The sequence below is a fragment of the Rhipicephalus microplus genome, unplaced genomic scaffold (assembly GCF_043290135.1).
Source record: "Rhipicephalus microplus isolate Deutch F79 unplaced genomic scaffold, USDA_Rmic scaffold_13, whole genome shotgun sequence".
NCBI classification, from domain to species: Eukaryota; Metazoa; Arthropoda; class Arachnida; order Ixodida; family Ixodidae; genus Rhipicephalus; species Rhipicephalus microplus.
The window spans coordinates 19,103,596-19,127,475 of NW_027464586.1; the positions used below are offsets into that span (position 1 = coordinate 19,103,596).

Consider the following 23,880-nt stretch of genomic DNA (forward strand, 5'->3'; position numbering starts at 1 on the left):
GAGCGCCGACTGAAATAGTGACGCTTAAGCGAGGCGGAATGGTGACTTGTTCTTCCAGCACATTCAAGGCATGGTTTCCTGACGGCGTGCGCGGCGGTAGTGCTTCTTTTGTGGATAACGTTATCGACTTTGTTTTTAGGTTGATGATATCACCATGGAGGCTTAAGAAGTCCATGCCAAGGATGACATCTCTCGAGCATTGCTGTAGGACTACGAAGTCTGTAGGATAAATACGGCCGTATATGGTGACTCACGCTGTGCAGATTCCTGCAGGCGTTTCGCGATGACTTCCGGCTGTGCGGATTTCAGGGCCTTGCCAGGCTGTCCTAACTTTCTTTAACTTCGCGGCGAACGACCCACTGATGATGAAGTTGTCGGCACCAGTATCGACGAGAGCGGTCACACTGCAGCCGTCGACAAGAACGTCGAGGTCGCTAGATCGCCGTCTCGCTCTACAGTTAGGGTGTGGCGTCGGGTCACGGCTGCGTCGGCTTGTTCCGTTGTTTTCATGTTGCGTCGTTAGGTCACCTTCGGTAAGTGAGGCTTCGCCGTCAGGGCTTTGCCTGGTTGGCGTTGTGTTCGGAGAGCTCCGTCGTGGCGGTGTCGTCGTCGGAGGATTTTTGGCAATTCGTCGCACAGCAACCGCACCTCCACCAGTTGCTGCCCTTAGTTTCCCGGATACGGGCTAAGAGACAGGCCCCGCGTTAGGCCAGAGTACTGCCGGGGTTGCGGTGACATGCGGCCGCTGGGCGACGGCGAACGGGAAGGAATTCGTGGTGTCCATTGAGTTCCTGTCAGGTAGTCGGTGATGTCACGTGGCCGTTCTCCTGGCTCCGGACGCGGTGCATTGACGGCGAAGCCACGCAGTCCCATTTGTCGGTAGTGGCAACGGCGGTATGTGTGTCCGGCCTCGCCGCAGTGGTAGCAGAGCGGGCGGTGGTCAGGGGTGTGCCAGACGTCAGTCTTCTTTGGCGCACTGCGCTGGGCCGCTGGCGAACGGTAGGTCATCCGTGGGGTTGGTGGCGGCAGTGGCATCTGGTGACGGGTTTGCGATCGGGCAGATTTTCGGCGGGCGCGTGGAGGAGGGGCGTGGCGCCGGGCTGCAGCAGCATAGCTCATGGCTTGCAGATGAGGCTCTTGAGGCTTAGGAACGCCCAACGATTGCTGGATCTCCTGGCGTACAACGTGCGCGATGGATTCCACGTAAGGCTGCGCTGAAAGAAGTAATTTTCGCAGCTCTTCTTGCATGATCGATTCGATTGTCTCACGCAAGTCAGTGTTTCCAAGCGCTTGAATGCCGGCGTAGCTGGTAGACGAGATGCTACGGTTATATTGCCGCGTGCGCATCTCGAGCGTCTTCTCTATCGTAGATGCTTCTGAAATGAATTCGGCGACCGTCTTAGGCGGGTTTCTGATCAGCCCGGCAAAGAGTTCCTGCTTAACTCCTCGCATGAGCAGACGGACCTTCTTCTCCTCAGACATGTCGGAGTCAGCGTGACGGAAAAGTTCAATCACATCTTCAGTGTATAGCGCCACGTTTTTGTTTGACATCTGCATGCGGGTTTCAAGAAGAGCTGTGGCCTTCTCCTTGCGCACCACACTTGCGAAAGTGGTGAGGAACCTGGCGCGAAAGACGTCCCACGTTGTAAGGCTTCGCTCTTGATTCTCGAACCAGGTCCGAGCAGCATATTCTAAGGCGAAATGCACATGCCAGGGCTTGTCGTCGTCTGTCCAGTCATTGAAGGCAGCGACGCGGTCGATTCTTTCGATCCAGCTTTCAGGGTCTTCCAGTGGCGAACCGCAGTAAGTTGGCGGCTCTTTGGGTTGCCGGAGCAGGGGCAGGCTGCAAGGGGGCGGTTATGGTTGCAGTAGTTGATAGCGGGATCCGAGTCTGCCTGGCTGCTTCAGGAAGGGGCCCGTACTCTGGTTGTAGTCCCCTCTGCCTGCGGCTTGTTCGCTGTTCAGGGTTAGCGTCCGTATCTTCTTTGACGCTTGGTCTGGGGTCGCGGCATGGAGGAGGCGTCTGGTACATTTAAGAAACAGCACCTCCACCAGATGTCACGGGGTCGTGACATGGCCGAAGAAAGGAGACTTTGTGTTTGAATTTAACTGTATATTTGAGCGAACCTGTGCCCGGTAAACGGAAAGTCCGATTACAGTAGCAGTCTTGGACTGATAGCGGTGAACGGAGCGTCGGCCGTCGATCAACTACTGACAAGCGGCGAAGTGCGTCGGCATTTATACTCTTGCCATCGAATGTTCTAGCGTTATCGCTGGTAGTGGCGTAGGTTCCAGAATAATCTGTACAGTTCGCAGAGTGGGCGTGATCTCATCGAAATGATCTACTTAAGTCCGGAAGCTTCTCGAAAACTGCACGCGCGTTTTGCGCTGAAAATCGTGTAGTGTTCAGGGCGATAACAATACTTGAGAAATGGAACGTGGCAATATTGAACACCTTAAAAGCATACCTAACGAAGAAGATATAATCTATAAGGACGCCTCGCGCACTCCAGAAGGCTCCAACACAGGGGCATTTTTAAACTTGAGAACAGGGGAAGCATCCTCATTTTTTATTACTCCATCCGGCTTACTGCCCGAAACAGCTGAAAGGTACGCAATTTCGGAAGCTCTAGCCCATTACAATCAAACAGGATCATCGCCAAAAGCTATTCAAATCTTCACACACTCGCAGCAAGTGCTCGAAACGCTCCAAACTAGAAGAAATCTACCAGCGTACGCCAAGCACATCCTGCACTATTGTTGATTATTTTTCACGTTCTGGGCTGGGACAAGGAAACGAAGAAGAAGAAGAGCGCGAGCGAGGGACGCGGGGACGCTCAAGTGACAGCAGAGCGCTTCCGAACGCAGTTAAATAAACAAGTATTTTTGCCTTATACCTAAAAGACGGAGTTGAGTCTGATCGCAGTGTCTGGAACGACATCGTCTAAACATTGGTGCCGAAACCCGGGATTGAAAACCAGGACCCTACGGACGGCTACCAGTCAACTGCAGCGGCATGGAGCGACTGAAGTCGAAGCGGACGTCGTGGCGAGCACAGAACACGAGGATTATAAACGAGGCAAGTGATCTCCTCGCTAACGACTCTGCCTCCTATGACCAGCTCAACTCCATATATGAGAGGCTGAAGGCTAATAACGAAGAGCTTAAAAACTTGAACAACGAGATTGAGCCGCATATACCTGACGAGGAGTTCGAGGTCGAGTATAACGCTGTCTTACAATACGAGGACGTTGCTACGCGCATTCTCGCTGAGATTCTGAGCAAGAAAGATCGCATGCTAAGGACATCGACCGGAATTCAAGAAACAGTTTCCCAGACAGTCGTAGCACCATCAGATGGAACTGGAGTTAAATTGCCTAAACTGACAATAGCTCCTTTTTTTGGAGACCTATGCAAGTGGCCCGAATTTTGGGAACAATTTTACCAAATTGTTCATAGTAACAATCGCATCACTGCCACGGAGAAGTTTCATTACCTGCGACTGTATCTTAAAGGAGACGCTGCATCAGTAATTGCGGGCCTTCCGACGACAGAAAGTTGCTACAGTGACGCCATCAAAATGCTACAGAAGCGATTTGGGGACAAGACGCGCCTGGAGCAAGAATATTTTGCCAAGCTACGGATGTTAAGCCCTGTCCGTTCATCGACTGACACCAAAGCGCTACGCAGCTTGTACGACCAAGTTCTCGTGTTATCCGAGGCTTAGAGACTTTGGGTGTGCACAAGTCGTCATTTTCGTCAATGCTCTGCGACATCCTACTGCGTGCTCTTCCACGGGATATAGTCGTGCAGTATCATCGATCATGTGCCGTCCAGTTGGCATATGACTCGAGAGCTGAAGCTACATCCGTGGGACTGGACCGTGTGCTCAACTTCCTGTGTATCGAGCTGGAAAGCCTGGAAAAGAGTGATTTTAAGGATGCCAAAGAACGAGAACATGGAACACTCCCCGTGGCCAGTCAGTCGACGTACTCTCGGCGTGGGAAACCGACGCCATCTGTGCTTCACAGCAACTCGGTACGAGAAAAAAAGGACAACTGCGTATTCTGCTCGTCCAGCCATCATGGATCGAAAGCCTGCACAGCTGACTTGTCACTGACGCAGAAGAAGCAACTGCTTTCCAACGACAAAAGGTGTTTCCGCTGCACCACCAAAGGACATCGGGCACGGGACTGCAAAAAAAGGATTTCCTGCTCCAAATGCCAAGCTCGACACGCTACAACCATGTGCGATCCCGACAGGTGTTCGCGGAAGTCAGACTATGCTAACAAGAACCACGAAAAAACTACGACAGTCTGTGCATCACTTGGAAGAAGACCCGTCAAGGAAAACTCTACCACTTCCGTTTTTCTTCAGACTTTCAGAGCATGGGCCATGAATGATGACACCTGCCGCTACATACGAGGCGTTTTCGATGGTGGCAGTCAAAGGACTTTCGTAACTGAAGATCTGTCCAAGCACCTCAAGCTGAAAAGCGCGGGAGCAACTCGAATAGCCTTCAATACTTTCGCAAATACATCGAACCAAGAGGCTAAGAGGCGTCGCATAGTAGAACTACGACTGCGAAGCCAGTTTTCCGACGCGAAAATAGTCTTAACTGCCACAGAGATCCCAAGCATCTGCCAAGACATCGCAGAGACTGCAATGGACGTAGCCTTCGTTGCGTCTCAAGTGGAATCAAGATTCCACTTGATTTTCTAGCGTGCGCATCAAATTTGCTGAATTTGTTGTCCATTTTCGCAATGTCGTGCCGGCCGATTTCATTATTGTGCGCACTTCTCGGCATAGTTTAGCGGCTTCCTCTTCTGTGTCGGCACCAGTGACTAAGTCATCCACGTAAAACGACTCGGCAAGAGTTTGCGCAGTTTGTGCCATGACAGCCGGTGCTCTTTTCACGTGGTAGAGAATAGTAGCTGTGAGCAAAAATGGGCTACACTATGCCGCCCAACTTCAAGAACGATCAGTTCGGGTACGAGTTCATTGGATTCCTTGACACACAAAATTACCTGAACACGAGCTAGTTCGTCAACAAGCCTTCTAGCATCATAGCAAGGAACGTCCCGGAGATGCGAGGTTGAAGCAGGCTGCTACGATGACCAAAGATGAGACCCATGAAGGCAACTACCGAGCGAAAGTTCAACGGCGGCGGCAATTAAGGCCAAACTAGAGGAAGCCACAAAGCACGTTCCCCGCCCCCAAGATCCACCTGCCTCCACGAGGTCACACTCAGAAGATTGCGAAGACGAAGTATCATGACTATATTGGTCTTGCACAAGATACATCCGACAAAGTACTCCGACTTCAACTGTGACTACTGCCACGAGCCAGCAACGGCGGCCCATGTCCTTTGGGAATGCCACGTTTGCGAATCAAGCCAAGCTGCTTTTATGGAAAAAGTCCAACGTACCCTGCCTAAGCTACAGCAAGACATGGAAGGGACTACCAACTGGATAATTGAAGACCCACTCAACAGAGCCAGGCTGAACCTGTGGTGTGCTCCCTTGCGCACGATCGCCACTCCCTGCCCAGCAGTAACAAGCTGACCAGTTTGAGGTCACCCGAGTTTTTTTTCATGGTGCTGAAGCTAACATTGGAGAGCACATTCCAAATAATCCAATAAAGTTTTCAATCAATCAATCAATGGCTAGCATTGCGTCGCTGCGGTTAGCGTGCACGTGCGTTAATGTTACGTGCACTCGCCACCATTTCGTTTGCTCCACATATACCAAGTTTGGTATTACAGGATGTGAAAAGAAGATGAACGTATGTGACTGGTGCAAACATCATAATCAAGAGATGCGTGTCATGTAGCAACATGACCACATGTCACACTCATAATGAGCTCACGGCTGTTTCGCTAGCTCCACATATACCAAATGTGGTATTGCATGACGTGAATAGACGAGGAAGGTAAATGACACGTCGGAACATAACCATGAGATGCGTGTCATGTGACAACATGACCACATGCCACGCTCACGATGCGCTGGCGGCCATTTCGCAAGCTCCGAATATAAAAAATTTGGTATTGCATGACGTTAACATACGACGAAGGTAAATAACACGTCTGAACATAATAATTATGGTATGCGCGTCATGTGAAACAGGACTACATGGTACGCTCATAGCGTGATCGCGGCTGTTTCACTAGTTCCCCATATACTAAATTTGGTGTGACGTGACGTGGACAGATTACGCAGATAAATGACGCGTCCAAATGTGGTACTTATGACATGCAAGTCCTGTACGGCATAATTTGCGTGCCCCTTGTAACGTTTTGCTGATTTTAAAGTGCCTTGTCAACCTTCCTCATTCGTACTTCGCATATCATCGATCCCCACTGTACGTGGGATCTGCCATTTTTTTTCTCTTCACTTGACAACCCAAAAGTGAAATGAACACTGAGCAAGCACTCAGTAAAGAAGGAAATGCCGGTAAATTTTAACGAGCCCTAAAACAACTATTGCAGCATGAAACAATACATTTACATGGCCGCACCATCCCCAGACATTTTTATGCATTCTCAGTGCTATTACTACGAACTCCAATCCATAAAAATTATGGTGTCACGCTTTAGTGCTTCAGTGTCTGAATGGCTGTAGTGCTTGCTGTAAAGAGTTTGTCGGGGCTTGTAATGCAAAGTATTTTTTTTCCTGCTGCAAGCACTTTCAGCGTCTATCTATCTATCTATCTATCTATCTATCTATCTATCTATCTATCTATCTATCTATCTATCTATCTATCTATCTATCTATCTATCTATCTATCTATCTATCTATCTATCTATCTATCTATCTATCTATCTATCTATCTATCTATCTATCTATCTATCTATCTATCTATCTATCTATCTAGACTCCTACGTCTGGGGAATCAACCCCTCCGCGTGCACCCAAATAAGTTTGGGAGGGTGAAAACATGAATAATGTCACAATCCCGTCGTGTGTACGCCGTCGAAACCTTACCGCCAAACAGTGGCACATACCAGCAGCATTGCATGTGCCACTGGTATGCAGGTATGTGCCACAAGTGATTGACCCTTAGTACACACCCAGGAACGGCGAGAACGCAGATGGCAAACTTAACGCATGAGCATTAAGAAAAAGATGACATCGGCAGCGTTTCCCGAAGAGTACAAAAAATAAAAGTCAGCGTTCCAGCAAGAATACATTAATTGTTGGGGTTAAATGTCATGAAAGTGCCACTATATATAAGTAGGAATTGAACACAAGACTTCTGCGTGGCAATCATGTACTCCATCACACAGCAGCGCCTGCTCTCGGAACTTTCCAAAAAGACACTAATGTCCGTGAAGCGTCAAGTGCGGTTGCCGTGCTGGCTATCCAATTTTTTAAACATTACATGTGTTCTCCTGTGATACAGCCGTCACGTCGGGTTCACGTCTATTCTTGTGCCATCCACTGAAGTCAATTTATGTAGCAGTGTCAAGGCCAGGGCTACCATTCTCGCGAGCACCAGCGCTTCATATCTGCTTACCACTCCTGGTCACGCTAATACTTAAGTTCTTGTTGGCATCATTGCTCTAGTGGAAACAGCTTGGTAAATAAACACCTGCAACTGTTCAACATATGTATGTGCTTGCAACGCTTCTACAAATTGATCAATAAAAAAGTCACAACGCGGTCAGCTTCTTTCCGCATTTTACGCACAACGTCGATTCCCAAGATACGTGAGATCTGCCGATTTTTTTTTGCTTGCTTCTACCACATTTTTTGGTGAATTGTATAGACAAAGGTACTCTTTATTGTACGTGCTTGCGGCAGTCACCACTTTTCTCGCCGTCATTGTGGGTGAATTTTATTTACGCTATTTTCTACATTTGCTTTCTATAAATATTTTTCTTTTGCTGCATATTCCTCCCTTCGCGCTTTATAGGAGATACTCTTTCTTCTGCAGTTGTAATTATTGCGACTGCAGTTAGCTCCACTGTATCATTTATTTTATGTATAAAACATTTACAGGTAGTTCCACTGAAATTATTTCCCCTACCTCGTCTGCAAAGGACAACGGCACTTGGGGGTAAATAAAATGTAAGAAAAAACAATGACAAAGATTGAAGCAAAGGAGGGTTTAGGGCACGTCATTTGTTGTCTTTTCATTGTATATTGGTAACTAAAATAAGACTGTGAACCTAATAAGATAGGGGAAAAGATAACAACTCGCTGCCACATTCTCACTCTTATAAGGGCGCAGCGCGAAAGACTAGGATAATTTTGGCGCACGTGTTGAGATACATCTATAGGCATCCTTCACGCTGCTCCTTCAAACATATGCAACCAACTTTCAGACAAGATCACACTCTGTATATTGATTCATAATTATATGCTAATTACTATGCAACTAAAGGAGCTCAAATGTAATTGTCGTGCCTGAATTACTTGGTGAGTTTTTTCTGTGAAGGCTATTAATTAAACTTTTATTATTATTATTATTATTATTATTATTATTATTATTATTATTATTATTATTATTATTATTATTATTATGTGATAACTCTTCTTTCCTGACTTCCTCTGTGCGCACTCAAACAAGTTTCCTGTGCAAAAGAGTAAGATCGGTGCACAAGTCCTTACCTTGCTTGCAGAGCATTCAGCTTAATTTCTTCGGTATGATTGTGGTATGATTTCATTTACTTTAGGCGCTGTTGAGGACCAAGCGCGTGTACCAAAAGTTCACATGCGCATACGAAGCACCCATGATGCAGATTTTATAAACAGAGATGAGAACTCACTCGGTGCATGGGTTCGTTGTCTAGACCTTCTTCGAAGTCCTGGTCCAGGTTCCCGGATACAGCGCGCCGGATTTCGGGCCCCATCTCGTGGAGTTCCCTGAGGCCCGCCTGGAGTTCCGGATAACCGGCTTGGTCAACAATATACAGACAACCACAAATGTACGTTTGCGGACCAAGCGAGCACGTACCAAACTGCCTTTCCCAGGCACCTAACGTTGTGCCATCTGTACCGTAGACCACATTGCTAGGCTGGAAACAGCGCATAGGCCAATAAAGCGCCTTGTTAATTCACAGTTTTCACGCGAATCGCTTATTTACAGTATGACACTCATATTTCCATTTTCGTGGCCGGACCAACAATAGGTCTGCGTGCCTCGAACGGTGTTCGGTTCGTTAGTTATCACTTAGTGATAAAGATTGCAACTGATAACAGTTATGCTCATAAACTGTTTGCTAGGCACAAGCACGCACACGCAGATGCCAGAAAGTGACTCCCGTACGAAGGGGAAAGTATTCGTATCCAGAAGGACAGAATAAGGGAGGGCTAGGCCTCGGGCGCTGAGGTGCTGTCGATTGCCGCTGACGTAGCGTAAGTGTCGCGATAAGGCTTTTGTTCGCGCGTTCGCATGGTCCGTAATGTTGTGTGGTCGACTGTCTGTGTTGCAAAGCATATTGTTTGGCACAGTTGAGGTGGAAGATGCGCTCTTATGCGCAAGTCTAGCCACACGTCATAGTTGAAGATTGTAGCATTTTCGATATTCGACAACTGTTACGTTGGGCCTAACAAAACTATCTTTAGGTAGTGTTTAGACTGTCTACAAATGGGTTAATACAGACTAAACCGAAGGTTCTATTAACTGCATTACCGTGTATGAATCATTCATGCTTCTCTTTTGTGTTTGAAGTAATCTTCGAGATCAACTTGACCAACTAGCAACTACAAAGTCAAGGAAGTTTCACACGCGGTAATGGATTGAGATTGTGCAACACATTTCAAGTAGCTTGTCTGATCACCCTGAAGCTTTCAGAGATGACATTGTGGTTTTTAACGCGCTATGGCAACGCCCTTCAGCTCATGGAAAGGCGACATCCGCGGCAGGATGGAACATACGTCTTTCAGGTCAGCAACCGAACACCGTAGCCAAAAAGGGCCATTTTTATATGCATTCTTCATCTTCATATCGAATTCGCAGCCAAGCCCAGAACACATTAAACAAGAAAGATAACAAGTACAATGTAGATAACTAGTATAATATACGCAGCTGGTGCTTCTCGTCACCTGGCAACCGTCATGAACCAATGACGCGAAATCATTGCGTTCATAGATGGGCGCCTTCGTGAAGGCCCGCTAGAAGAAGGCCCGCTTGCCGCCCTGATTAGGGCTGCAGGTGGCTTGCGCGTGCCTCTTTGAGACGTAGCATGTGGCTGGCTGGCGCAAATGAACGGCGAGTGCTTATTGCTCAATGCGGCGCTTACTGAGCACTCTTTGATATGCGCACCAGTGGTACGGAAGCCATATTACCTAGAAATTTCGGAGGCGGTTTGAAATGAAAGGCATGTAACGCTTCCACCGACCTGTGCTTGCTTTGATTGTCCTGCAGTGAATTTCATCGCGCCATTCCCGGTTACATAAGCTCCCGCCAGACTTCAGTTAGCAAGCTTATGTATGTGCCCTTTGGACACCTGCCTTGCCTTCATACGCGCCGCTGTGTTCCACTGCTCGCCCTAAAGTCGCGAAATCGAATAACTGGCCGCGGCAACTGTATTTCCGTGGAGGCAAATTGCTGGAGATGCGTGCATACATTTAGGTGTACGTCAAAGAACTCGGGACAGCTTTAAGGAGTTTTTGTGAAACACTTCAGGTTGTGGAAATTTCTGGCACCCTCCCCCAGCGCATCTCTTATAACCATATCATAGTTTCGGAACAAAACTGCTGTTTTTACCCTGCCTTCATAACAACTTTAACCCATGTGCAACCATTTGGGTGAACCAATATAATAGCAGACCAGCAGTCTCGGCTGAGCTTGTGGGGAAAAACAAAACAAGAAGAAGCGGGCAAGCAAGTTTGGTACTACTCTTATCAGTCCTGCTTTTTTTGTTTTCAAAGAAATTAAGGTCTATTTGAAGTGCACGAATCTATTGGCACTGCAAAAAAAAATAGAACCGTCTACTATAAATTAATTTCTGAAAGATATGAGAACACTCCAGCACAGTGTGCTTGCCTGCAGGGCGACGGTGCTTTCGTTGGGCTCCTTTTGCGATGCTCGCTCCTCTTTGCGCTTCTTGAACCTCCGGAAGTAGTCCTGGATCAGGAAGGTCGCGTAGAACTTCCCCACCGTCACATCATCGTCCGCTACGAGACACAACACCTTTTAGGTGAAACAGGGCACGCACAACAGTTCGTGCGACATTTCACTGAACGCTTGCGTGCAAAGTGTTTTCCCAAAACACAGACGAGATCACATTGAACAAATATTTCCAGCTAACTTCATAATGTTGAAAGAAAATAATTTGCTTACTGAACAGCACAGGACGGAATAAAAGAAGATGATAATGATCAGCAGATTCGTACAGTAAAACATGTACTAGATGTAATCAGTCCTGTCTTGGAGAATGTGTACAATCTTTCGCTGGCGAAAGGCATATTTTCAAAGTGCATACGAATCACTAAGGTAACAAGACTTTTAAAATCTGCGATAGAAACACGTTTTTCTACTGTAGACCAATATCAATCCTGTCTATTTTTTCTAAATGTCTTGAAAAGCTGTTACTTGTAAGGATAACGTCATTTTGTAACAAGCACAATCTACTTAAACATTTTCAACTTATATTCATAAAAGGTCGCTTGACTTAATTAGCCTCATTAAATCTAAAAGAAATATTTCTGCGAGGCTTTGAAGAAAATTTGGTGACCCTTGGCATATTCATCGATTTTTCAATGGTCTTTAATACCAAAAATCACAGCACTTCACTAACAAAACTTGATATCTACGGTTTTCGGGGTACATGTATGAACTTCATCATAAGTTATCTGCAGTACAGGTATCAAACTGTTGATATAGGCAATCACTATTAAAAAAATTTACCGATACGTGCTGGGGTTCCGCAAGAAATCAATTTAGGACCTCTATTGTTTAAAATTTATATAAGCGACTTAACAAATATCAACACTAGATCATGGTTTGTTATATATGTGGACGAGACCAGTTTATTTATGAGTTCCAGAAACGTTGAAGAGCTAGTCAGTACTGCCAATGATACTCTAGAACAAATAAACTAGTTAGATTTGTCAAACTCCCTAACTATTAATGAAACCAAAATGAAGAGTGCTTTTTCAACCAAAGAACAAAAAAAGAAATGGTCCATGGATGTCTTCAAACAGAAACCTCAGTGATAGAAGTAGTGCCTTCAGTCAAGAGTTTAGGTGTCATTTTTCAGGAAAACATGTTATGGAATGAACATGTCTGCATTATTTTCTACAAGCTTGCTAGAGTTACAGGTATACTTGTAAAATTATGCCACTGGTTGCCATTAAAAGTGAAGATCTTACTTTAAAATTATCTTTTTCTGCCCCATATTAGCTACTGCCATCTCGTATGTGCAACACAACCAGCTCAAACACCAACATTTTAGTCGTGTTGCAAAAGAAAGCCATTCGAACAATTTCAAATGCTCTATTTGATGCATACACTGATCCTATTTTTGACTTGTTAGATATAATGCCAATAAAGGCAGTGTACAATACAATTCTACTCGAAAACTCACCAGCCTCGAGCTGGTCACTGACCCAGCGGCACCAACTAGGCAGGGCAACAGCGTCAGCACTGATACCACGCTGGACCTTACCTTTACGTGCAATACACGAAAGGTGACTTGGAGAAACACCATGCAAGACTTGGGCAGTCACCATTACATTATCTCTATAGATGCAGAAGGCGGTCCACATGAACACAATGCCGGTCGCCAAATGAAGATCACCTATTGGAAACTACTACGGAACAATCGAGACAAGCAACAGATTGAAGACATCAAAGACATTGAGCAACGGACCGACCAACTTTGGCGCGACATCGAGAGGGCGACGCAAATGATGCCATCAACAGCTGGGCTTGGTAGAATAGACACCTGGTTACTGCACATGTGGCAAGCCAAGACCCAACTGCATCGCCGTTGGAAAACACAACGACATAATAGCAGACTGCGAAAACGAATACCACAGCTCTACAAAGAAATAGAAAAGCACGCACTTAACCTGCGACAACAGCAAAGGGAAGAGAAATACGCGCAGATGGATGGTCACCTCACTACGAGTCGCACATGGCAGATACTGCAGTACCTCATAGATCCCGCGAACACCAAGACCGCACAGAGGCAAGGCATATGCAAAATCGCACACGCTTACGGGGGAACTGAGCAAGATTTCCTACGGGAAGCGGAACTCCATTACATATCCCAAGCGCCCCTGCAAGTACAACCGGACTACAGGGGAGAAGGCAACGTCATCCTAGACGCAGAGTTCTCAATTTCCGAAATCGCCACAAGCGAGCCACAAGCACGATGCAACTCATCCGACGCATCACGAACAAACATGCGGGCATGCGCGAAGGCAGCGTCATACGACTCCTACAAGCCTTTGATATTTCCAAACTAATGTACATGACACCATTTCACAAATGGACAGTTGCGGGAAAAGACAAGCTTAACGCCCTGATACGCAAGACGTACAAGTTCGCGTTGGGACTGGCACCCGGAGTTAGCACCAGCAAACTCCTAGAGCTAGGGTTACATAACACCCTCGAGGAACTCGTGGAGGCACAACAAGTTTCCCAGCTCGAGCGCCTATCCAAGACCCGCCCAGGCCGACCCCTACTCGAAAAACTTGAAATCACTTACCATACGCAGCACGGCATCAAAGTCGAAATTCCACAATCGGTACGCGAGCAAGTATACATACCCCCATCGCCTCGCAACATGCACCCCCAACACCATACGGGACGGAGTTAAGCCAGGGCACAACGCATTACTCAAAGCTACTCCAACGACACTGAAGCGGTTTTCACTGATGCCGCGCGTTATACCAATAAAAAGAGTTTCGTGGCGGTAGTTACCGGCCATCGTGGCAAATACATCACAAGCCTCACTGTGAACACGGCACACGCTGAAGCGCCAGAGGAGGCGGCGATAGCACTGGCCCTCACACAGACCAATGCCACTTACGTGATTAGTGATTCGCAAACAGCAATTCGCAATTTTGCCAACGGATGCATCTTGCAAGAGGCGTTTCACATACTCCGACGACATCCCATACATCCAGGAGAGGTCGACTTCGATAACCGAAGGCACCTGTTATGAATCCCGGCACATACCGGACTGAGCACCCCCAACGAAGGGACTCACCGCGTTGCTCGAGGCCTCACTCACCGAGCATCGCCGGAGGACGATGAGCCCCGCGGGGAACTGCAGACATCTGGGCATGGGAGGATCGTATGACCAGGTTTCACGACATCACCACACATTACCAGTTACAAAGACGCATATACCCACCTCCTCACGAAAGGCTAAACAGAACGCAAGCGGTACACTTCAGACAATTACAAACAGATTCATACAGAAACCCTAGACTCATGTACGCCATGTATCCAGACAGGTGCACGCCATGTGGCGAGGTTGCCACCCTTAGTCACATGCTGTGGGAGTGTCAGGGTCTAATAAACAATTCGAACAGTGCCGATTCGTCTCACTATTCCACCGCCAGCCTCTGCTCGCGTTGGAAGGCCGCACTGCTCAGCTCGAACCTGACAGCACAACTCTGGGCCGTCCAGCGTGCCGAGGAAGCCGCGTCGAGACAAGGTCTCGGAATCGCATCCGCGGTGGGTGCCCAGGCCCACTAAAAAATGCCGGACTCGAATCGTCTGGATTCGACAAATAAATTTTAAGTTCTTCTTCTCAGATGCATTCCGAGAGGCGGACAGACGAGACGACGAAAGCGTTCGCTGAAGACTCGTTCACACTGCAACGCCACAGCTAAAATTTCAACTCGGGGTTTCGTAAATGCAATGATTGACAAACGGAACAAATTTATCTTGTTGAAAAGGGTCATGGAACCAATCACAGCCTATCACGACGATTTTGAAATGGTTACGAGTGCCATCAGAGCTATTCATACAACGTAATTGTTCTCCACCTTTCCACCCCGAGAGCATGCGTGGAGCTTCAACGGCATCACGTTCATGAGGCGGGAAAGCGGCTTTTTCAATTTTTTACAAGGCACAGCCTCGCTTTAGCCACTAACAATGCAAACACAAATGTGTTGTATCTGTCAGCGTGTCGCAGTAGACTTAGAACAATGTGCCACAGATTCTTCTTTGTTGTTTAGGAAAATTCCATGTATCCTGTAGATTCTAATGCTGTAGCTATTCATGTGAGCAATAACTTTAAGCCTATTCAGGGACCCTTCGGTCTTCATTTCGCTGAAGTCTGTGTGGAAGGGTATTTTCTGCATAATAATTAACAGTTGAACATTATGCACGCCATAAAGCGATGTGTTCGACTGAGACAGATCACTCGCACAGAGGCACGTTGGCGTACCTGCGGGCGGCACCACTTGGTCGAGTAGCTTGGGGCTGGTTCTCTTCCAGATCTTCTTTATGATGGCTCTCAGTTCTTCATTGGCAGTGTCAATATTCCCTACCAACAAAAACGTTTTCAGACGTGTATTTACGACAAAACAAAAAAACATTGACTAGAAAAGACGCACTACTGCTCTGACAGTATTGTTCCAATCAATCAAAATTTAATTTCAGCTTCTAATTTCAGCATCTAGCACTCTGGCACCTCAATGAAATTTGCAGTTATTTATGATAAAATTCAAATATATTTAGTATCGGTGCTAAGATGGGACACAAGTAAGGCAACCAGCACTGTGCATAGTACGTGCTTTTGCTTTTGTTTTTCCTTACTTTTTCTTTGACAAACGTGAGATGAATATATCAACTGTTTTCGGGAGCCTTGAAACGGGTGATGAAGGCGTATCAATGAGAAAACGTTTTCCCGCTTTCATCTGTAGCATGACATCACCAAGTAATGCTGTATGCATTCCTTATGAAAAGTTTTCAATTGCTGTAAATATTTAAGGTAGCCGAATGTTAAACCATAGATATATTTTTCCATTCACTGAATTGCGAATACAGGCATTCTACATTCCAAGAAAAAAAACGGAAAATCTGCCATTCATTCCTTTGGCGAGCCCTCAGTTGCCCCTTGTATATCACTCTTAGTCAAGCTTCACGTTAACTATCTCTTTGACAGCTGCACCACCCTTGACCCTCCTAAGAGAGTACAATGACTCGCGAGAAGGAGTTGGCATGCACTGCCATAGAAATGTACAGGCGTGGCAAGCCTGTAGTTGACGACTTGAGTTGCAGGTAATATTTCGTTCTTAAAATGCCCTTTTTCCTTGTGAGTGCCACCAGTCTCACTTCCGTCATTCTATAGGCCTACAGCGCACAAAACTACACCGGGGTTTTGTAGTTAGAAAGCACTGCAGAGCTTCAAGACTTTTGACAAAAATCACTAGACAATCACAAGACAGTTTTAAACATCGAGAAAAATGGAGAATCAGCACTCACCGTCTGTTTTAATCTTCAGCGAAGTACGAACTACAGCAAACAAAGTGGCGTTGAACATGACTGTGCCATCGCTATTGAGCGGCATGTTCATTGATACTAGTTTCTGCAAAAAAATGTCAGAAGAAAATTACATTTGAAGAATGACAATGGAAGCGGCTTGAAAAAGACAGGTGTCAAAGCACTGACGACTGTCCTTAAATCCGACTGCATTAATATTGTAGCATATCCTTAAGTACAACGACTCATATTTTTTTCCATTTTCTTCCTGGCGCACTTTTCATAGCGGTACTCTTTTACTGCATGTGTGGCAATGAATTGAATGGGCATTAAAATTTATTTTCGAAGTTTGAAGTAAAATTTAGGAAAAATAAACAAAAACACAAAGAATGTATATGCAGTCACAACTGCACGTAAATCACATGTTTAGTGTATTTGTGGTTTAAAAATTGCGACTTTTGGTTCACATTTCTGTATACGTTTATTGCACGCTGTGTATTTTTTTGCAACAGCAGTTATATCGACACTTTCGTCTCCATTTTACCGCCAGCGCTGACGTTCACGTGGGCGCCGCCATTACTCACCGCATATGTATACGTATTTATATATATGAAAATGCAAGAAAGAAAAAATCTGCAACTGACTCCGAGGCACGGAATGGGACCTTCGACCTCTCAGTTCTGGGTTTAAGGCGTTAACAACAGAGCCAAGGGGGAAACCTTTTTGAACGTTGAAACGGCACGCTATATTTATTATTACAAGCTCGTGACGTGAACGAATAGAGCCCACCGCGAGTCAAATAATAAACTTTTAAATGCAAAGCATTTCTTAGTGAACTTCAGTGACTTTGAGCGTATCTATCTATCTAGCCGCATGCGACTTTTAGCTCTCCTGGCCGTTTTGATATTGATATCGATACAAATTTGATATGGCATAACATACCTGTATGAAGAACATATTTGACTAGTCATATCATTAAAGTCGTAATATGTCTGTCATAAGTGTCATGATTTGCATTTTATGGTCCTGCAGCTCTTGCGGTGGTTTCGTTCACGTGGCATGTTAAAAAACTGGTATAGTACGCCTTGATTGCGTGGCGAACACAGGTGACAGACCCTAACATGAAACTCATGACATGCGTGTCATGTAACAACATGGCTACTTGCCACGTTCATGACGTGCTCACGGCCATTTCGCTAGCGTCATATGTACCAAATTTATTATTACAGTCCGTCAATGAATGACGAAGGTATGTGACTAGTGCAAATATGATAATCATGGGATGCTTGTTATGTCACAACATGACCACATGCCACGCTCATGATGCGCTGGCGGCCGTTTCGCTAGCTTCACTTATACCAAATTGATATTACGGGACGTGAATGGGTGACGAAGGTATGATACTAGTGAAACATGATAATCACGACGTTCATGTCATGTAACAACATCACTACATGCCACACTGATTCTGCGCACGCGGCCATTTCGCAAGTGTCACATAGGACTCATTTTGTACTACGTGACGCCAATGGACGACGAAGGTATGTGACCGCTGCAAACATGACAATCATAAGATGCGTGTCATGTGGGAACATGGCTACGTGCCACAGTCCAGGTGCCAATACATTTCGACGTGACGTGGTGCGCGTGCTCGCCGGCGTTCATTTTGTCGCGTCACGCCGGCGTTGCCACGCCAGGCTCCGGTCCTGCCATATACTCGCAGGCGCGCTCCACGCTGCGTTGTCCAGCGTCCCTCTGTCACGAAAAGACAGACACGCAGTGTTGTCTGGGTAATGCACAGGCGCGAAATGCAGAATGTCGCATTTCGCACCGGTTGCCGTCAGGCCGCGCCGACAGATGCTGGTCGCACCTTGCGTCAGACTATAGAGTGCTCGAATTTTGCTAACGTAGCGTCGCTGTGCGCAGCATGCGCGCGGGTAAACGCTACATTGGAGTGTAATGCGCCCTTCATGATGCGCTCCCGGCCGTTTTGCTAGCTCCACATGCACCAAATTTGGTGTTACGCGACGACAGTGGATGACGAGATATATGACTGGTACAAACATGATAATCCTGACATGCGTGTCATGTAGGAACATGACTACATACCACGCTTGCCATCTAATATTCTAACGTTATCGCTAGCGGGGACGTAGGTTCCGGAATAATCTGTAATGTTTACGAGTTGGGTGTCATCTTAACAAAACGATCTACTACGGCCTCGCAGCTTCTAGAACATCGTAGGCGCAGTTTGCGCTGAACGGGGTGTAACGAGGCGATAACAAAACTTGAAAAAAGAAACATGACATTGCCCCCCTTATAAAAAGGCATCGTACCGATGCTTTAACAATAACGAAGTTACGTTAATAAGGACAATTACCAACAAGTACAAGCGATAAAGCACCACAACAACAAAATACAGTCCTCAGGTTCGCGCACAAAATGGCTTGAGGCGCACGACACGGGCGACTTCTGGTCGAGCACGGCACCAATAAGAATTCATAATGCCGTCGGGAAGAACCACGTAGTCGAGTCGGCCAAGATGTCGAACTACTTTGTACGGTCCGAAGTACCATCGCAGAAGTTTTTCATTGAGCCCACGTCGGTGTATCGGCGTCCATACCCAGACGCGGTCCCTGGGCTTGCACTCCACGAAGCTACGTCGAAGATTGTAACGGTGGCTGTCAGTTCTCTGCTGATTCCTTATGCAAAGGCGGTCAAGTTGACCAATTTTTTTCAGCGCGCGAAAAGTAGGCCGTGACATCGAGGTTCTCTTTGTCAGCGATGCTTGGAAGCATGGCGTAGAGCTTCGTTGCCGGGCTCTTTTCATTGACCAACTTGGACGGCGTCATATGCGTCGTTTTTGGGAAGACCCTGTTGTACGTGAAGGTCACGTTCGAAAGGATTTCATCCCACGCCTTGTGCTAGAGGTCGACGTACATCACCAGCATATCAGCGATTGTCTTAATAAGATGTTCGGAGAGGCATTGGTTTGTGGATGGTAGGCAGTATACCGGTGGTGACTTGTCTGGCTGTGCCTCAGTTGCACCTTAGTTAGGTCCACCGTGAAGGCCGTACCTCCATCATTATTGAGGACTTGTGGAGCTCCGTGACGCAGAACGAAGTCCTCGACGAAGAAACTGTTTACCACGGAGGCACTGTCTTTGGGCAGGGCCTTTGTCTCGGCGTAGCGTGTGAGGTAGTAAGTGGCCATGACAATCCATTTGTTCCCGGAATTAGACGTAGGAAATGGCACCAGTAAGTTCATTTTGATTTGCTGTAACGGTCAGTGAGGTGGCTCGATGGGCTGGAGAAGTTTGTCTAGCCTAGTCGTTGGTATATTTCATCGCTGACAGTCGCGGTAGGTCCTGACGTAACGAATGACGTCAGTGGGGTGTCGTGGCCAGTAGTAGTTTTCTTGTATTCTTGCAAGCGTACGGGAAACACCGAGGTGTCCAGCCATCGCGTCGTCATGTAGAGCTTGAAGTACATCTGATCTCACTTCTGAAGGAACCAGAAAAAGGTATCCGGCTCGAAGGCGCGAGAAGTTCTTCTTTAAGGGAACTCCATGTTGCAAGAACAACGACTCCAATCCCCTCTTATAAACATTCGAAACAGTCATGCTGTTAGCCTGAATGTATTCCACAAGGCTTTCAAGTTTCTGGTCAGCTCGCTGTTGCTCGGCGAAGCCATTGGTAGTTATTGTTCCTAAAGAGCTGTCTTCCTCCAGGCCGTCGGGGGGCGGTGGTTCGACGGTGGCTCAAGACAAGCAGTCAGCGTCACAGTGTTTTCTTCCTGACTTGTGAACGACAGTCACTTCGAACTCTTGGAGTCTGAAGCTCCATCGTGCGAGGCGACCCAAAGGATCGTTCAAGTGCAGAACGTGCTGGAACGTCACAGGCGCTGAGCAAAAACCAAATGGCATGACCTTAAACTCAAAGAGGCCGTCTTGTGTGATAAAGGCCGTCTTCTCTCGATCTCTCTCGTCAACCTCAATTTACTAATAGCCCGTCTTAAGGTCCATCAATGAAAAGTACTTCGCGTTGTGGAGTCACTCCAGGGCGTCGTCTTTACGTGCAAGATGCTACACGTCCTTCTTTGCGATTTTGTTCACGCGGTGGTAATCGACGCGAAAACGTAGGGTCCAGTACTTCTTTACTAATACCATGGTTGATGCCCACGGACTTTTGGATGGTTTAATGCTGTCGTCGCGTAGCATTACGTTGACTTATTTCTTTGTGAAGTGGCGTTCGCGGGTCGAGACTCAGTACGGGCTTTCTCGAACTGGTCAGGCACTTTCTTTTGTGATGATGCGATGTTTCACGACAGGGGTTTGTAGAATTCACAATGATGACGAGAAGCAGTCCTAGAATTGCAAGAGCCGAGACTTGAGCTTGTCTTCCTTGCACTTTGAAAGGCTCGGGTCGACATCGAAATCTGGTTCAGGACCTCAGTTCGTCGAAGCAGCATCAGCAACATTGAAGAGGGAGAATGAATTGCTCGCCTCCGCAAATTCATCGATGTAGGTGACCGTCGTAACACGGTTGATGTGCCTGTATTGGTGACTGAAGTTTGTCAGCACCACCTTTGCTTTGCCGTCACAGAGCTAAGCTATGCCTCTTGCGACACAAATCTGACGGTCCATGGGAAGGTGCTGATCGCCCTCGACAACGCCTTCAAAATTTTCAGCTTTTTGGTGCTTAAATGAAATCACGATGCTGGATGAAGGTGGCATGGTGCCCTGCTCTTCTAGCACATTGAATGCATGTATACTTGGCGTTGTAGGGGTCGGTGGCTTGTTTTCCGAAGTTAGGGTGATTGACTCACACCTCAGGTCAATGACAGCGCCATGTTGACTTGGAGAAAGTTCATTTCAAGTGTCACAATCCAAGAGAAATTTCGTAAGAAGACAAAGCTCACGGGACAAATCTTGTAATTGATGATGAGTCTAGATGTGCAGACTACAGTCGGCGTTATGAAGTGACCTTCAGTGGTCCGGATTTGAGGGCCTTGCCATGCAGTTTTAACTTTTTTGAACTTCGTCGCGAATGACCCACTGACGACGGAATCATCGGCCCCAGTGTCCATGAGAGCAGTGACAAGGTGGCCGTCGAATATTACGTCGAGGATATTGGTTCGTCGTCGTGCGTTGCGGATGGTTCGTGGCGTCGGGTTACGGCTACGTCTATTCGCTCCACTGCTTCCACATTGCGTCGTGCCGTCTTCATGATGCGAAAGTTCGACGTAAATTCCTTTACGTCTTGCGACGGGTGCTTGCGATTTCGTTGTTGCGTCGTCGTCGGTGGCGGTGGAGGATCTTCGGTAGTTCGTCGTACAGCAAGCGCACCTCCATCAGTTGCTGCCCTTAGTTTTCCGAGTATGGGCTCAGAGAACGGCCCAGAATACGGCTGGTGTACTGTCGGCGTTGCGGTGACATGTAGCGGCTTGGCGACGAGGAACGGTAAGGTTGTCGGAGTGTCCACTGTGCTCCTGAGAGGTAGTCGGCGATATCTTGAGGTTGTTCACCCCGCTGTGCACACGGCGCGTTCATGTCGAAACCACGTAGCCCCATTTGTTAGTACTGGCAGTGGCGGTAGGTGCACCCCACTTCGCCGCAAAGGTAGCATAGAGGGCGATGATCGGCAGCCCGCCAAACGTTGGTTTTCCTCGGTTGGTTTTGCCAGCTGGCAAGCGCGTGGTATGATTAAGCTCAAGACCTCGGTGCTGTCTTGCGGCTAAACTGCGGTGATGTGGCGTCTCGGCGGGGCCGTGGATGAGGAACCAGACTGCGTGCTGCTGCAGCATAGCTCATGGCTTGTACCTGTGGCTGTGGAAGCTGAGGAACGCCCAGGGATTGTTGAATCTTCTTGCGTACGGCGTCCACGATGGAGTCCACTTGAGGCTGCGTTAAAGATAGTGTCACGAAGCCTTCGAACAGTTGGTCGTCCTCTCTAGCGCCTTCTAGTGGGTCGCCCTCTCCGTAAGAAAAAGGGCAGCTCGTGCAGAAAGTCGGTCCCTGCATTGACTGTCACTGTCATACATCACTGCCGAGTGTCCGCCAATAAACTTCCTAACAATTTGGTGGAGGGTGCTGCGCCCATCAAACATTTTCGGTCCGCATCGTATGGCCTTGGAGCTCGATCCAATACCGTGCCTTCTACCATGCACCGAGACGCCGCTTAGCATACGCTTCCTCCTGCGCCGACGTGATGTCCCGGTGTCCCCCACATCCGCGACCCTCCTGTCTTCACAGGCGCGGATGGCACCGACGTCAAGGACAAGCTCACCATGTACGAACGCGTAACCAACCCCAATCATTGGGACGAGGCAGGTAAACTCGCGAACCTGGTTTTCTACCTCGCGGGTGTGGCCGGCATGTGGTACAACAAACACGCATCCGATTTCCCCGCTTAGTCCGCTTTTAACACTGTCATCGACGTGTTCGGCAACCCTGCCGTTCATAAGTTGAAAGCCAAACAGCGTTTACATGAATGAGCACAGCAGACTGGCGAGTCCTTCACAAGTTCCATCGAGGATGTCTTTGACTTGTACATGAAAGGGAACACGAGCATGTCAGAGGCTGACAGAATCACGCATGTTTTAAAAGGCATCGCTGACGATGCCTTCACCATGCTCCTAGCAAACAACCCTCGCACTGTGGCAGAAGTCAAAACTTACGAGGAGCTCAGGCTGCAGCGCTCGATGAGCCATCGACCGCCATCACTTGACGCTGATCTCTCGGCCTTGTCAGCAGTTCCTGATCACGCAATCTTGTTCGCCGAAATCAACTCGTTCGAGCGTGAGAAAGTTGCCTGCCAAATTTCTTTACTGACTTTTGCTCCCCCGCAACATGCTCAACAACTGTCAACTATACGTCCCTATCAATTCACCCGTGAGGTGTCTGAAGCCTATCATATTAACAAGTCACGTGATGCTTGCGTAAACCAGACCTCGGTTACATTGCACAAAAAAGAGTTCACTTTTATTGATGAGCGTATCCCTTAATCTCGTTGTACCTCACTTGTCATGCGCGGCTATTACTTTTTAAATTCTTGTTGCTCGGATTAAACTTTCAGTTGTAAGTGCAGCGCTGTGTGTGGTTCTCTTCTTTGTCTCCGTCTTTTTGTGCGCCGCTTTTCTTTTAATATGTCAACTATACTTTTGCCTCCCCTCCACCGAGCCATTCAGCAGGAAATTGCGGAGTTCGTTCCTGATAATGATAAGCCGCCTCCTGGATCAGCGCCACTCATATACGCGCAAGTTGTTGCTGCAGGCCACCTCCACCGATTTTTGTGACTTAGTTTCACAGAAACCATCACCAGGCCCCAGGCCTTCGGAGTAACTGTGCCGCCTACATATGCCGAGATCATCCACGTGCCCAGAGTGCCGCCCACCATGCAGTCATATCAGCAGCCGGCTCACCCATCGCGTTCTGCGACATGGATTGGACCCGTGAGATGATGGCGCACTTTTGACAATCAC

General features: G+C 47.4%; 1 protein-coding gene across 1 annotated transcript in view; it reads right to left on the bottom strand.

Moving 5' to 3' along the window:
- Window positions 1-23,880, bottom strand: part of LOC119162950 (muscle calcium channel subunit alpha-1-like) — a 1,445,695-nt gene that overhangs the window by 191,551 nt on the left and 1,230,264 nt on the right. Inside the window, exons 39-42 of the mRNA XM_075882643.1 lie at window positions 16,402-16,504; window positions 15,362-15,460; window positions 10,996-11,126; window positions 8,774-8,881 (exon numbers count right to left, since the gene is read on the bottom strand). Coding sequence (XP_075738758.1) covers window positions 8,774-8,881; window positions 10,996-11,126; window positions 15,362-15,460; window positions 16,402-16,504 — 441 coding nt within the window. The remainder of the gene's footprint in view (window positions 1-8,773; window positions 8,882-10,995; window positions 11,127-15,361; window positions 15,461-16,401; window positions 16,505-23,880) is intronic.